Here is a 16,779-nt window from a genome sequence, read left to right as displayed (position 1 = left end):
GAAATCTGTTTATTCCTGCAGGCTTTGGCTGTCGCTTTCAGTTTAGATCATGCACACAAACGGGTCCACCGCACAATATGTTTACTCCACAGATGCGCTGGCTTAGCGCTTGTGCTCGTAAGCCGAAACACGTCTGTGAAGCACAAATACCTCTTCATGCCCGGACATTCAGCAAACAAATGTTCATATCCTGATCTGATGCGGAAATGTTATACAGAAAGCACACAGCGAGAGTACAGCCACTACTGTCCGTCCAAGCTTGACCCAGTCCGGGCTTCTCTAAGCAGCAGAGGCCAAGGCTCCGGCCTAAAATGACTATTTTTACATCATTGAAAGAAGGAAGTGCAACACTGAAATCTGTATTTCTCCCGTCTCGGGGAAACTGAGGGAATGATGCACGACCATTCAAAAACATGACTGGGGTTCTAACGATACAAAGCTTAATGCAAATCGGTGAAGTGTTCCTTTAAAATTTTACAAAAGTACAAAAAAGGTACAGTGTTAGATTTGTAAAATTAAGCCATTGTCATAAACTGGTGACTGATGCACCTTATAAATGTTTGTTTTTCACTTCCTTTTTTCTCTCATCTTTCAGTCTGATCAACAACATCAGGCCCGGCATCATCAAGAAACTAAACAGGCTATCCACACCTATTGCTGGCCTGGTAAGTTGCTTTGTGGTGCTGATGCACAGAAATGAATATCTGTGGAGAACTGAGGTGTAGTATTTAACCTGAATGTCATCTGCAACTTAAACTGACTATTAAAAGTTTGAAAGATGAGGAATGATTCACTAGCAGACATGTAAATAGGTATTTGGTGTGAAAAGAAGGGTCGATCATTAACTAAGACCTGGTGTTTAGTAAGTGTCATTTGTTCAAGTAAAAACTCCCACCAGATTTTTTGCACGATGACTGATTCACACATGCCAGTAGAGAAGGTGGAGTCTCGGTCTTTCTTTTGACCATTGTTCTGAATGGAAGAGTTCACCCAAAAATCAGTATTATGTCATTATTGACTCCAAGCCCATCTGTATTATTCAAAACCCAGAAAGAGATAATTCTATAAAATTCAGTCAGGTGGATTCAATACAGTGGAAGTGCATTATGACTTTATTTCTTCACCCTAATATAAAAATGGTACTGTATATGCCTGTTGTTAAAGTAATGTCTTCTAAAGTGAAACATTACACTTGCAAGAAAAACGATTATTATTTATTTATCTAATTTGTAAATGTAAACGAGCAGATCCAAACAGTGAATTCAAATAGCTGCACAACAGTGATGTCAAACCTCATTGGTTTTTATATGACAACCATCCCAAAGACATGCAAGAACCAATGAGATTTGACTTTATCGCCTAGCCACCATTTGTATTTAGTGCTCAGATCTGCTTGTTTACATTTCAGTTTCACTGACAAACCTTCGTGCTTCATTATGCATTCAAGTGAGCCATTATGTACAGCCATTGTAACTGGATATTCATTAAATTATCTCCCTTTGTGTCCTGCAGAAGAAAGAAAGTCATACAGGTGTGGAATGACATGTAGGTTTTTAAGTGGAATTTTCCTTTAACACACACACGTGCATAAAAGAAACAACAATACTGCAAATGTTATTTAGTTCAATAGCACAGAGAAGAGGCCAATAGGCGTGAACTTATGTTGTATTTATCAAAACCTCTGGGGCTAATCTTCACAAAACATGCAAGCTCTTTTATTATCCCATGGTCCTTTAAAAACATTTACTCAATTAAGCCTGGATAAGCGTTTCCATAGCAACATAGCGCTATTTCCATAAAATTCTCACAGTTGAGGTATTTAATGGCCTGGGCTAAGCAAAGATGTGCAAAGAAGAGACTGTGTAATAAGACTACTGAGTGAACAAGCATGACTTTCAAAAAATAATCATAATGGACTCTTTAAACTATATTTATGACTGATTAAATCAGTTCCAATCTCTGCAGTCTTCCCAGTGCCGTTATTTTAACTTTGTTAAACACAGTTTCTTTACAACAGAGTTAGATCACTACTCTTGGTTCGGTTACGCAAAGCTCATTAGGGCAGGAGCGGAAATCTCTGGTTATGTGGACTATGTAGTGATTTTGGCTTTGGATTGCTGAAATCTACTCAGGGTTTGGCTTTAGCTCATCTCTGGATCAGTTTCCCATAGCTGCACGCTCCTTGTTCCATCAAATCAGGAGTCGCGGTTTACCCTCGTGCTTCCCCGCTGATCCTCTTTTTAACAATCTAAATAGAGGAAGCCTACACTTGTGTGGTACTCTGGTCGACCACATTAGAAAACTCATTTTGGAAGGGCTTTACCCTGAGGTTTAGCAGAGAGATGCACAGCCCGTCATAAAACCCCTGTAATTGAGCGGGATGGATATATTTGAAGCAAGTCTCAACATTGTAAATGGAGAATTGGCAGGACGGATTATTTAAATATAGAATTTTCCATAGGCCACCATCCTCAAAATGTGCTCTTTAAACATTTATAGTATATTATATTATTTGGTTTTATTATGTCCATAATGTGTGTTAGTGAACTGGCACGGGGTTCTCTATTCACTTTAATAGTTTATTGAAAACGTCTCGGTTACTATCGTAACCTCGGTTCCCTGAGAGACGGGAACGAGACATTGCGTCCGCTGACGCTATGGGAAACTCCTCCCTCTTCCGGTTTCTGAAGCTTTTATTGAACAACGCCAGTGTTCTGGCCAATGCCGCCCATGACAGCCTTATAGGGGCGGGACTTCCGCTACTATATAGCCTGTTTAGGCGGCAAAATACTCAGATTCTTTCGATTGAACGAACAGTAGAGCTGATCTGAGCAGTGACACGGCGGCTTACGCAATGTCTCGTTCCCGTCTCTCAGGGAACCGAGGTTACGATAGTAACCGAGACGTTCCCTTTCGAGAGCGGTCACTCGACATTGCGTCCGCTGACGCTATGGGGAATGTATTCAAACACGCCGTGAGAACAGCGAAGAGCAGCTCCAGTGAAGCTTACTCAAGTCTGTGCACCACAATGCCTGAGTCGGTGCACAATCCCCGTCCAGTCTGTGTAAGCCAACGCACAGTAGATTGGATGCCTGAGTCTCTAGGGACTCAATCAAGAGCTTATACAGAACAGAATGCATACAGTCACAGGCTGCATGTAGGTCTTATTGCAGCCCTACAGCAGATAAGCAACCTGTAACATTACAACAGCAATGGCTAGGCCGACCCAATGTGGGCGGTAGCAAGCATATCCACGCAGAGTATTTGCTGGTATTAACATATGATGCACGATGGCCAAGATAGCTAGCGTGAAAGTACAAGGAAGAAGCGAAAACGCGGCTCCATATTAATACATCAGCTGTACTGGCCATCCAGTACAAACTATGAAGAGGCGTCGGATAGTGCGACTGCCGAATTAGAATAACACCGCTATGCCAATGTGGCAGTAATGTGCTGCCCTCATTATCACCTAATGATCCAGTGAACCCAGCTGGATCCCAGCAGCTGACTGCTTAGGTGGAGCAGGGAAATTTCTTAGAATGAGCTGGGCAGGTCACAGCGATCGTTAACAAATGCCACAGCCCATCTCTGAAGCATAAAGAGTTGCTCTAACAGTAATGTCAGAGCGGAGTGCTTAGATAAATGTATAAGACTCATACCGGGCACAGCTCACATCAGCTAGATGGGAAGGTACTATGCAACCGTCTATGCTCTAACTGCGCTGAGGGTGGTTTTGGCACATAGTCCCTTAAGGGCATGTACAGCCCATGACGGCACTAAAATATGCAAATGATTGGCCACTTCTCTCACTTAAGAGAATTAATTGTGCCTGGCCACTGCGCACCCAAGGCACCAGCATGAAATGCAGCGATAGCTGCATGAAAAACTTTTGGGGTAGACAGCCCACTTTTCCTTCATCTGTGCACTGCTGCAAAGATAGAACATTCGACACGTGACAGTGCACCGGGTCGTAGTCATTGCTTCACACCATTACAGGTGCTGCGTAAAAAGGGCGTCTTGTAGAAAGGGCTCGCTGTCCTTACTGATTTTGCGTGTATAAGCAGCAAAACCAAAATAGGGCAACACGTAACCGCTGGCACTTGGCCGAGCACAACGTGTTTCATACAAAGCGCAACTCTGATAAGGACAAAGCTTACACTTTCCACCATCATGTACTGATTCATTACGTCCAAACAATCTCAAACATTCTAAAGTCCTTAACAGCCCTTAAGTCTGTGTCGCATTTGCGGCAGCCAGGGCATAAGTTGCTTAATGAAGAGCAGACGCAAATTGCTGTCTGGTACAGTAGGTAGTGCGCTGTGAACTTGTAAGCCGGTCAACCACGGAGGCGTTCGTCACCAGCACAGCAGTGTCTCGGGTGGAATATCTCAGAGCAGACTCATATCCAGAGTGCTCCTGAGGGGGACGGCTCGCATGAAGCACATAAACGTAAAGCTGGCATGCACACCGTGCTTATATGCTCACACGCACGCATGCAGAAACTACTTTAATCAAAGGAGTGTGTCTGTGGCTGGTTGGTACAATCCCAAACGGGCAATAAGATAGCAGGATGCGCATTACACTCAGCTAAGAGGGAACAGCGTTACACCCTGTGAATGTGTGCGGGTCTACATAAAACCTGCTATAAGCACCACCGGCGTGGCTAGTAGTCTCCTATCACAACAGAGGTCATAGTCAACGGTGAGAGAATAGTGGCTGCACAAGCTGTTCTACCTCTCTCGTCAGGTAAAAACTATATTACCCGTTCGTAAACTCCAGACTCAGTACCGGCGCGCTGCGCTGATTGTGCGACAGGACTGCACAGCTGGGGTGGTCTGTGTCGAATCAAATTGGCAGCCGCTCTGGGTAAAAGTATATACAAATACCCTATAAAGCGGGTGTTCATAATTCTCTCCCTTCTGTATCACAGCAGCGTTAGCCAAGGGAGGAATTGAGTGCTGTACAGGGTAAGGTAATGGGCTAAACATTGCCGAGCAATCGGGATGTTGTAGCTCCATATTGACATGTTTGCAATGGCTCCGATCACACATGCGTGTGCCTATTATAGTATATGTTGTCAGCCGTGGAACAAGCCTGCTGCTAAACATAGGTGCATGAGCCACCCATCATATGGAGACGTTACAAACCCATGACAAATCATAATAGCGCCGAGCAAGCCATATGTGCCTGAGAGGCTGCTGTAGGGCCACAGGGGTTGTGTGTTCAGACATGCACTGTTGGCCGACCAGTCAAACCTGTCACAGCTCACCGCTTGGATGGCTGAATGCAGGATACAAGTGCAGATTCGACTCCACGCATCTGGGACATTTCTGTAACGGATTGCAGCGCACAGGATTCCAGTTACATATTGTGTGGCATAAAGCAATGGTGTGTTACACAGCGCCATGGAAGAACAGAGCTAGGTTCTGCAATAGCACCGAGCGAGGAGATACACTCCTTATACACTGGAACGGATAGTAACCGGTCGTCTGTGTGTGTCGGGTGCCACATACTGTGTGCTTTGAAGCAAGGTTGCCATTTAATAGAGTTTGTTAACAGCTGTACAGTTATGTTGCAAACTCCTGAACTGTACCACATAGTGCACAACCCAGACGTGTGTGAATCATCTAGCGGAGTGATCCGCTGAAGGGCACTGGCTCACTTGCCGCACATAGAGCCATATAAAAACCAAGTCTGGGTCTGCAGTGGCTTGCTGCTTTGTGCAAGGTCGGATGCAGAACCCGAGAGAAAGAGAGACACTTCCTTAAGAATGAACAACTTAGTAACAGCTCGCCACGCGCACGCAGGGAGTCAGATACCTGTGTTTGTAGTGAGATATTGCCCGAACACTGCACGGATGTGTAAGGCATGATAGTAATCCTCTGTTGGTACAGCAACATAATTCCTACAAGTTTACATCCGCATCGGCTCACTGCATTCAGCCAGGGAGCTAAGAGCAAGATGAGTGAGGAGAGAGATAGCCTCTCTATTCAATGCCAATATACATAAATAGCCAGGCGTGTAGGCTGCTATTAATGATGTGTATATATACAAATATACGTATGAGTATACATATAGTGTCAAGCAGTACAATGAGTCTATTTAATGCAGATATACATTAATAGCCAGGCGTGCAGGCTGCTATTAATGTATAAATATATATAAATATACATATGAGTATATATATAGTGCCAAGCAGTACAATGAGTCTCTATTTAATGCAGATATACATTAATAGCCAGGCGTGCAGGCTGCTATTAATGTATAAATATATATAAATATACATATGAGTATATATATAGTGCCAAGCAGTACAATGAGTCTCTATTTAATGCAGATATACATTAATAGCCAGGCGTGTGGGCTGCTATTAATGTATAAATATATATATATATATATAGTGCAATCCGTAAGTATAGAGCAACGTTGCCACCAATCGGGGGCGTGCGAGATGCATTGTGCACTGCTTAGATGTGTGTGTGTGTCGAGACAGATCGCTGTGCGAAGCGAGCGGCCACACTCAACACACTTCGCTATACTCGGTCGGTCCCCATTGCTCTGCAGCTCGTGTGTAACGGATGCATGGTGAGCGGGGTTGAGCACTGTGAGTTGTGCATTGCGTTTTGATACGGATCGCTACTCAGTGCGAAGGATCAAACCCGACATTATCCTCCCCCCTTTTTCTTTGCAGCGCGTGTTTAACGGGCACATTCAGAGTATGGCTGAGCGCTGTGCGCTATGTATCCTCCGTAAGAGCTGTATATTGCTAAATATATGGTCTCAATTGGCACATAGTTGAAAGAGGACAAGTGCAGAGGGAATGTCAACATGGCACAGAAGGATGTTGTGCTGATTGGTAGCTCGCTGCCCGTCAGCGGCCATTGAACACAACATCTGAAAGCATTAAGCATAGCCAACACATATTCCCGTCGTCACCCGAAACAGACGAGGGGCGTGAATGTGTGTGTGGTGTGTGATGCGGTACCATCACTGATCATACGAAGAGCAATAAGTGTAGCATGGATAACAGGCACAAGTATAACTCTCTGCATACGTAACGTTTCTTCTCGTATAATTTTTGCGGCAGCTTAGACACATAATGGTGTATTGCTGCCCCCCTCAGTACGTCCGAAGAATAGCAGGTCCTTGTGAACGTATGACGCTACGCAAAATAGCGCGCGTAGTGACGTGGCCAAAATGGGCGCGGCTCACGCGGGACAGCCGAGGCGAGCATAATGTTATGTTAGGCCAGCCGCTGTGCTAATGGCTGAAACGTCTAAAATCAGCCAGAGCGCACTGTATCACACAAAGAAGCCAAGGAAAATATTAAGTTACATCCACACAAGCGTCACAGACGGCCATGTCGCAGGTGAAGGTCTTATGAAAGGAGCCGTCTGCACGCTGTGCTCGCATGCGACCGGTCCCGAAGGGGGTCTGTGCATGCTAGCACTGGCCGAAGTGCGTTAAATTACAAAGCAGACACCAGGGTGGGGTCTAATCATGTAAGGGGAGCGGCCGAAGCACGCTATAAGTACAGGACAAACATATATGAGAGGGTATTGCAACGGTATAAATGTATTGTGCACACTGTGGCATTTTCCGCACTGCGTAGGTGGGGAAAGGAAGCCTTGTGTCTTTCCCGCGTCCGTAACCTCGGATACCCCGGGGGTATGAGGCTAATAGGGCGGGTAACGTTACCGTGGAACGCACGCGACGTTCTCCTCAGTTTGACAGCATTGCCACCAACGGCGCACTGGCGGCGGTGGTTTGCTGCCGAGAACGCAGTGATTCGATATATCTCGGAGTCCATAAGATACACGGTCCTTCACTCGAGGCGCGAAGCTCAAAATCCTTGTAAAATTCTGCCAGAACGCGTGTAAGGGACGCGATCCTTGCGTCCCTCACAAGTGCGACGATCTACGGCGAGACGCTTCAGTCACGGTGAAGAGAAGGAATCTGGGTGTTTTGCCGCCTGAACAGGCTGTATAGTGGCGGGGGTCCCGCCCCTGTGGGGCTGTCATGGGCGGCATTGGCCAGGGCACTGGCGTTGTTCAATAAAAGCTTCAGAAACCGGAAGAGGGAGGAGTTTCCCATAGCGTCAGCGGACGCAATGTCGAGTGACCGCTCTCGAAAGGGAACTACATGCCAGTGTTTCCAAACTTGACTTTTGCAGACACAATTTACTTATATGATAGAAAAATACAACAACAGATGAAATATAACAGATTGCACTACAGAGACATTGATCAGTAAAACATGAATATACACCACCTCTCCTAAATCTTAAAGGAATACTCATTTTCAATATTAAAATATGTTATTACCTTAACTAAGAATTGTTGATACATCCCTCTATCTGTGTGCGTGCACGTAAGCGCTGGAGCGCGCTGCGACGCTTCGATAGCATTTAGCTTAGCCCCATTCATTCAATGGTACCATTTAGAGATAAAGTTAGAAGTAAACAAACACATGAACGTTTTTCCTATTTAAGACGAGTAGTTATACGAGCAAGTTTGGTGGTACAAAATAAAACGTAGTGCTTTTTTTAAGCGGATTTAAAAGAGGAGCTACATTTTATGGCGTAATAGCACTTATGGGAGTACTTCGACTCTGCGCAGTAACACCCTCCCTCTCCCATTATGAGAGTGAGAAGGGGAGCGGACTTTTCAGGCGAGTCGAAGTACTCCCAAAAGTGCTATTACGCCATAAAATATAGTTCCTCTTTTAAATCCGCTTAGAAAAGCGCTACGTTTTATTTTGTACCACCAAACTTGCTCGTATAACTACTCGTCTTAAATAGGAAAAACGTTGATGTGTTTGGTCACTTCTAACTTTATCTCTAAATGGTACTATTGAATGAATGGGGCTAAGCTAAATGCTATCGAAGCGTCGCAGCGCGCTCCAGCGCTTACGTGCACGCACACAGATAATAGAGGGATGTATCAACAATTCTTAGTTAAGGTAATAACATATTTTAATATTGAAAATGAGTAGACTATTCCTTTAACTAAGGCATTCGACAATCTGATATGAGAGTTGGGTCCAGATTTACTAACAGCTTGCGCCAGCCGAACCATCATTTTGGCTTTAAATAACGACTGTCAGGATTTACTAAAGACGCGCAGTGGATAATTAGGCTGGAAAGGTGTGTGGTCTAGTTATTTTTGCGACTTACCTTATTGCATATGCATTTTCTAGGAGTTTCCCTTTCAGATGCAAAATTTATGAGGGAGATTATTTAAATGATTCACACAACGCAATTTACTAATGTTTGCGCGTGTGATATAACCGGTAGTTGCGCCATTAGTTCAAGCGTAGCTAAACCCCTGATCAGAGCCTGACTCCACCCACTGGCAATATTTGAAAAATGCAAGAAAAGTGGGCAGATCTCAACAGAGATAAAGGGGACGAACTAAGCTCGTACCAAGGGTGTGGTGAGATCGTAACAAGGGTGTGGTGAGCTTGAACCTGCTTACGTCAAGAGTTATTTTTTTGACCCAACATCCAATAGGAAAATTCAACTGCAGTAGCCACCGTTCAACCTGAAGAGGGCAGCACTCAGGCATTTTTACACCATATATTGTAGTATTGAAACACTTTATATCCAAATGTCAAAAAACTTACTAAAATCAATGAACAGCACTAATAAAGCATCATTCTTACAGATCATTAACAAAATAAAGTTGGTTTAGGGTTTAGTTACTCTTTAATTCCAGCATTTCTTAAATCATTTTGCACTTGAAATGGCTGCAATTGTTGCTGATTCATGAGTTCGCATTAACATGTAATCGATAGGAAATGAGAGAAAGCATGTTTGGCGTGCTGTCTGAGGAGAGGGCTCAGAGCTCGGAATTTTAGCCCGAACCCAGAGCCCCCCTCTTTAACTGGAATAAATTAAACTAGATGAGAGTGAGGTAATGGGTTGGAGGAGGGATGCTGCAAAAAATCTGTCATGGGATAGAGGTAAGGGACTGCTATTTATAGGCACCTCTTTGCATTTATTGGTTCACACAAGGATCACATGACCATGCTCCTCTCGAACTTAGTTAAATAAACTTCATTAGGAAAGTCATCACAGAGCACTTGGTACAAGGCAGAGGATTTTTTAACATGTAACCATTTATTTGGAATGACAAAGTAACATAATTATTCAAAAAATTGTTTGCCAATCCATATTTATTTTTGTTTGCTGGTGGAAATGCAAGAGGAGTCACTAGGAGAAGTCAATAGCAGATGTTTCAAAACTTCTTGTAACCCTTAATTTTTTTTGGCCTCCAGTTCTTTTCAGTGTACCATGGCTTCGATTAGCTGGGATTTCACTCAGAATTTTCAGCTGAGATGTTCGTGGTTCCGAACCCAAGTGCATCAGGCGTTAGTGGATCACCCGCACCTGCAGGGGAATCAGCTCTGCTTATTTGCAACCATGAACTTGCGCTGCTCTTAGTAGATGCAATCTATTCAGATATTACCACTTTCATCTGCATATTATGGCTGTTAATAGATTAAAATATTTAATCGCAAATTAATCACACATTTTTATCTGTTCTAAATTTACCTAAATGTAACATTTTTCAAGTTTTTAATGCTCTAATCAGCATGGATTTGGATAATATATATGCTATATGCAAATGTATGTCTACAACAGCCTGTTTACATTTTCAACAGAACCATCAGCCATAGTTTTATAAATGTTTTTGCCTTTAGAAGACCTTGTTCTTTCTCCATTTCTGTTTGCTGCTGCATCATTTGTGACCTGGGCTGGCAAATTGAGTTTGGAGCAAATTTTCAAAAATGTGTAATTTATATTTTAACATTCTCTATTAAAAAACTTCAAAATAATTGGAACAATTGTTGGAATCTGACAAAGCATGACAGAACTATACCTGTTAACGCAGAGCAAAAACAATATCAATATATGTTACATATATGTTTTTCTTTTATTGTTTAATTTTGACATTGAGACAGACCACTTTAAGATGGATAATGCAAGGATTTAATATAATGACACAACAGATACTTTTCCTCAACAGTTAACCAAACATTCACTTCAGATATAACAGATTATAGGTCATACCTGCGTGAATTCTTGTCAAAACAGATATTTTTAAATCTGTAATTTTGTGCTAGATGTCTATATATATATATATCAGGTTCACCGCGCACTCAGGGTCTGCGTCCGACATCGCTTTTGAGCCTTGTCACTCTTAATAACTCTTTTAACATCAATCAGATCCCGAACTTTATCTCTCTTAATAATTATTTTAACATCAAGAAAGTCCTGCAGTCTATTTTCTATAATTTCTGAATGCTTTTTAAAACGAAACTAAAAAGTGAAAGAAGACGCATCTTTGCTTTATATGGATTTGGGACGGTACACCTCACAGAAAACGTGCAGATAAAGAAAACTGCACGTGCAGAAAACGTGCATTTTAGATTTTTAATGACCATTTAGAGCATTGGATTCGCTAGATGAGAGCTTAATGTTCTTATTTTTATGAAAAGCTCCAACTAATCTAGACAGCGCGGGTCACTTGCTGCATCTCAATTCATCCAGCTGTGGGTCAAACAGAAATTGCGTGTTGCGTTAATCGCGTGTTAATAAAATTAGTGCCGTTAAAATGAATTTGCGTTAACGCGTTTATTTTGACAGCCCTAATATATATATATATATATAACATTTTTTTTTGGGGGGGGGGGTTGCGCTCTTGTGCTAATTTGCCCCGTTAAGTAAATCTGGCACTTAATATTGTTGTCAGAGGATTGTAATAACTTGATAAGATCAGCATTTATTATATCATACTGAGTAAAATAAGACTTTATGCATCATTGCCAGTGTTCTGTCATGAAGCTATACTGTACGTGCAAAAATAGTACCATTTACTCTTTCTCGCATTGTTCCAGACCTGTATTACTTTCTTTCTTTCATGTTACACACAGGAAGAAATGTTTTTGTGTCCTTTTTGAAGCTTTCTGTCCATTGTTATTGAATGAAAAGAGTTAACTGGCACAGTTTTTGTGTTGGACAAAAGATGAAACGTCATGCAGTTTTGGAACGACATTAGGATGAGTAAATCATGATAGAATGTTTATTTTTGGTTAAACTATTCACCTCAGAGATATTTATGTTTTGGGAAACATTCTTAAGAGGTATCATCGTTCGTTTAAAATTCCAAGTAAATGTTAAACACCTGTTCCAAGAAATTCAACAAAAGATACACATATTTGCAAGTAAGCCAGTGAAAGCTGGTAGGACCATTACACATCCTGACCCAGATATTGCACATCTTACCATTACAGACTCTGAAAAATTTGTTTGTGATTAAAAATGGGACAACAAGAGACTTACTACATTGTCAGAAATAAATGTACGAAAGCTGCCCCTGGGACGGTACCTTTTACAAAAGCTCTAATACGTACCATTAAGTACCCTTTAGGTACAAAGCTGTACTTTTTAAAAGGGCACTGCACAGGGGACAGCTTTTGTACATTTATTTCTGCAGGATTAATTTTCTGTGCAATCAACTGGACTTTGATATTTTTGTTTGTCACTTTTAAGTACATATCAGATGAATACTTTATGTAAATAAAGGACATATTATCCCCCACCCACAAAAAGTTTAAAGAGAAGGTGATTTACATGTTCACTCAAATTTAAATGGTTAGCTTCTTATTTTCATCTCTAATAAGCATGTTTGCTGTTTAAATATAGGCTGAAGCAAACCATAAGCAGGAGGGGTGACATGGGAAAGGGTGGGCTGTGCACTTAAGACATGATATCCAGATGGTTGATCTGAATGACACCACTTAAAGGACTAGCATTGCTAGTCACCAGTATGTTGCGTTTTCCCCGAAGGGCAGGATGCTGATTTGTTAGGCTTTTAAAGTAACTTAAACAGACAATTGTCACTATCAAGATCATGTACAGTAAAGTCAGTTCCATCATCTAAACCAGTGGTTCCCAAACTAGGGGGCGCGAGATTGTGCCCCAGTTTTATGACATTTTATAAAATGCATACATTTTATCATTATTATTATGTGTAATTAAACCTCACACCATGCACAATGCGTAGTTTAAAAACCACTGATCTAGGCCAACACCAAACTACCATTAACCAGCGGAAACCAGCATAGAAATTCTATCTCATCTTTTCAGCTGATTATTATTCTCATTCAGGAACATGAATTCGGTCTTACATAATGTGTATGTGAACACACAGTACACACACACAATCTTAAGTTTCTCATACATTAAAGCATTTCCTCACCCCCACGATCTTAATAGTCGCTTGAGGGAAATAGTTTGTTGTTTCATTCACCAGTCTTCTGTTTCATGACAACATTGTCTCCAAAATAATCCACCGCCCCTTAGATTCCTCAGATGTTCTGCCGTGAGGTTGAGTGACGGTTTCTGGGTGTGAAAAGGGAGAGTACACATGAGTATATGTGTTTGTGTACAAAGTATGCACGAACATATGTGCCTGAGTTATTACAAGACTGATGGTGGAGAGAGAGATTGTGTGACTACCTTACATGTGCATGGGAGGGCACCTGCTGCTTTAAAGCTGTCTGTCAGAGATGTTGCTCCGCCCCTAAACCAAACTCCCGCTCTCACAGGTAGTGTCACAGGTCACTCACTTAAGTCCTGCCTTCGTTTTTTCGCTCTCTCTGTTGTCTCAGTATTTATTTGCCACCTGCCCTCTCTCCTCCCACCCCTGCTTACTCAGAGGACTGTCTGAACTTTGGATGCAATGATTTCTGAACTGCACCTGCCAAAGAATTCCCATATGATTACTGTATAACTCAAACGGTGGACTCATATTCTCTGTTGACAGGACAACGTCAACCTCTTCTTGAAAGCCTGCGGCAAACTTGGACTAAATCAAGCCCAACTTTTTGACCCAGGAGACCTGCAAGACTTATCTACACGCGCAACTGTCAAGTAAGTTCAGTTTCTCAGCTTACAATGCATTGTAGAAAGTTTTACGAAACATCTGACCTTTTGCCAGTGTGGAAAATAGCTGTGGTTTATCTGCACAGACCGTGTCCAAATGCTGTTTATGATGGTGTTTTTTGGCAGATCTGAATGTCCACTGGTCTCATTTCCACTTAGGCCTGTATAGAAAGGCCAAGTGGTTTAATTAAAATCTATAGCCCCTTAATGTAAATGTATATAGTGTATATGGCCATTCATTACAGAATGACAAATTCATGTGAAGTTTTGTGGTGACATCTATCATACAACCTCGACCAAAAAAAAGCGATTTAAATGTGAACTGAAGTGAATATCATCATTCATGAATATGGCTGTTAGTCCAATTAAATTCGACAACAGAAAGTCTTCGAAAGTTAAACAGCTCAGAACAAAGGTGAGCAGCTATAAAACCACAATCTGATGATGTGTAAATCCATGAAAGAGAATGGTTTGTGTGTGCGTGCTGAGGATGTTACCACATGCAGGTGTTTATTCTGTCTGCGTGTTACATCACGCAATATTTTAGTTTCAGTGTTTTGGATCAGCACATACCAGTGACTTGGGTGGAAAGATATGGCATGTTGAAGAACCAGTTCGGTATACTCGCAGGTGTGGTTATGGGAGGACATGACGCTAACTGCTGTCAGTCCAGCTTTGACAGTTTATTACCACAAAAACAATGTTTGACATTCAGTAACAAAAGGTTCTGGGCTATTATGTTAGATTAAGTTACTTCAATTAAGTAACACTCATCTTTCATGAAGTGTTTGTGTAATAGTGTGTGTTTTATGGAAGGGTTCACCCCCCAAAAAATGTATTATTATTTATGAGGTGTTATTCCGAAACGAGGTGATGATGTTATTTTTATTTTAACACTACCGTAGAAGTGTTATGCAATAACAGCATTCCAGTTTGGAACAATATGAGGGTGAGTACAGTAAATAATGACATGTTTTGGTGAGGCGTGCATCATGGATGAGCATTTTACTGGTCTGCAATTACTTTCGCTTCTGTTCCTGTGTTTTCTGTTAGTTGATCCTTTGTAAATGCTTCATTTGACTAAGGTGTGTTCACCTCGACCATGAATTAGTCCAGCACAATAACTTTTAAAGCACTGTGACTGATAAAAGCTGTATCATGTCACCATACAAAATAGTAATTCAAATATGTGAAATCAGCCAGGGACATTGATAAGATTGCTTTGAATATGAAGAAGGAGGGCTGATGCTTCTGCTAGTAATCTTTTTTCCATCAGTATTACCTCAGTTAAAGTGACAGCGCTGTCAGGTCACACTCAGCTGCGGTCTGAGATTACACAAAACGAGCTTTGCTGCGTGACGGTTACCATGCCACACCTTCTCTGTCATAGCAACCATACACAGACTCTTATTAAATAGGGCTCATTCACCTCCTATGGGCTATATTACCACATATACTGTACTGGTTTCGTCTGTGTTTTGTCTATAGCGCCTGTGGGTGTGTGCATGATCTGTTTGCCTTCCTCCTGCCGTTTATCTGTGTCCACTGTCAGGCATTTGCCAGAAGGCTTCCAGGGTTCCTAATTTTAGAATTGAAAGGTCACATTTTGACACCAGATGAACTGCAGTGGTGATTTGATTCCTGGCCCGTACTTTTTTTAGCCTCTGTTTTCTCCTGGTGTAACTTTACATTCTTTGGGATTGAATGCTTGTGTTTACTACAGGAACCCTTCTGGCATTATATTATCTGCTGCGGGTACCTGCTTGCTTGGCTAGCAATTTGCATACACTAACTGTAAGCTGACCCTGATATGTTTATAGATTAGCATTCGTTTATAAGGGCAATGCTTTTTTTAAAGACTAGTTCATCCTAAAATGAAAATTAGACTATATCTTACAATCCTCACCCTTAAGCCATGTCAGGTGTATTTAACTTTCTTTTTTAGCCAAATACAGTCAAAGTAAATAATAATTCCCTGGCTCTGCCTTGCTTCACCTCAGAAAACATTTAATTTTAGTTGACCCAAAAATGAAAATACTGCATTTTTGGGTCATTTACTCACCCTCAAGTTGTTCTTAACCTGTATGAGTTTCTTGAACAAAAATATATTTAAAAAAATGATAGTAACCACACAGTTGACAGTAACCATTCACTTCCACAGTAGGAAAAATCAATACTAGGTAAGTCAATGGGTACTGTGAACTGTGCCTACTATCATTAATCAAAATATCTTCAGGTTTGGAACAACATGAGGGTAAGAAAATGATGACAGAATTGTTATTTGTTGGTGAACTGTTCTTTTAAAAACTGTATTAGTTTTGATAGATGGATATACTTATTGAGAGTTTAAAAATGAGGCACTTTACAATGCCAAGTAAGAAAATAATTGACAACGGGCGAATAATGCACACCATTACAAAGCAGATGTGTCTATCCTTTTTCCATATTAAACTATGTTATTACCTTAACCAAGAAAAGTTGATGCATACCTCTATCATCTTAGTGCGTGCACTTCATTGCTGTGGCGCGCGGCGACACTTTGATAGCATATAGCTTAGCCAGAGATAAAGTTAGAAGTGACCAAACACATCAACGGTTTTCCTATTTAAGACGAGTAGTTATACGAGCAAGGATGGTGGCACAAAATAAAACATAGTGCTTTTCTAAGCCGATTTAAAAGGGTAACTATATTGTATGGCGGAAGGGAGGGAGAGTGTTACTGCGCAGAGTCGAAGTACTCCCAAAAGTGCTATTCCGCGGTTACCACAGACATTGGTAAGACATTGTTTTGGTGGTTATCTTAAGACATTGGACAGGTACGGTTTCCG

The 16,779-nt window shown here is 41.6% G+C and overlaps 1 protein-coding gene across 14 annotated transcripts in view; it reads left to right on the top strand.

Moving 5' to 3' along the window:
- lmo7a (LIM domain 7a) overlaps positions 1–16,779 on the top strand; it is a 64,000-nt gene that overhangs the window by 10,098 nt on the left and 37,123 nt on the right. For all 14 annotated transcript variants that reach the window (XM_073855108.1, XM_073855102.1, XM_073855100.1 and 11 more), the window contains exons 3-4: positions 596–665; positions 13,833–13,939. In XM_073855108.1, coding sequence (XP_073711209.1) covers positions 596–665; positions 13,833–13,939 — 177 coding nt within the window. The remainder of the gene's footprint in view (positions 1–595; positions 666–13,832; positions 13,940–16,779) is intronic.

This window comes from Misgurnus anguillicaudatus, chromosome 17 (genome assembly GCF_027580225.2).
Source record: "Misgurnus anguillicaudatus chromosome 17, ASM2758022v2, whole genome shotgun sequence".
NCBI classification, from domain to species: Eukaryota; Metazoa; Chordata; class Actinopteri; order Cypriniformes; family Cobitidae; genus Misgurnus; species Misgurnus anguillicaudatus.
This window is presented reverse-complemented; position numbering and strand designations above follow the sequence as displayed.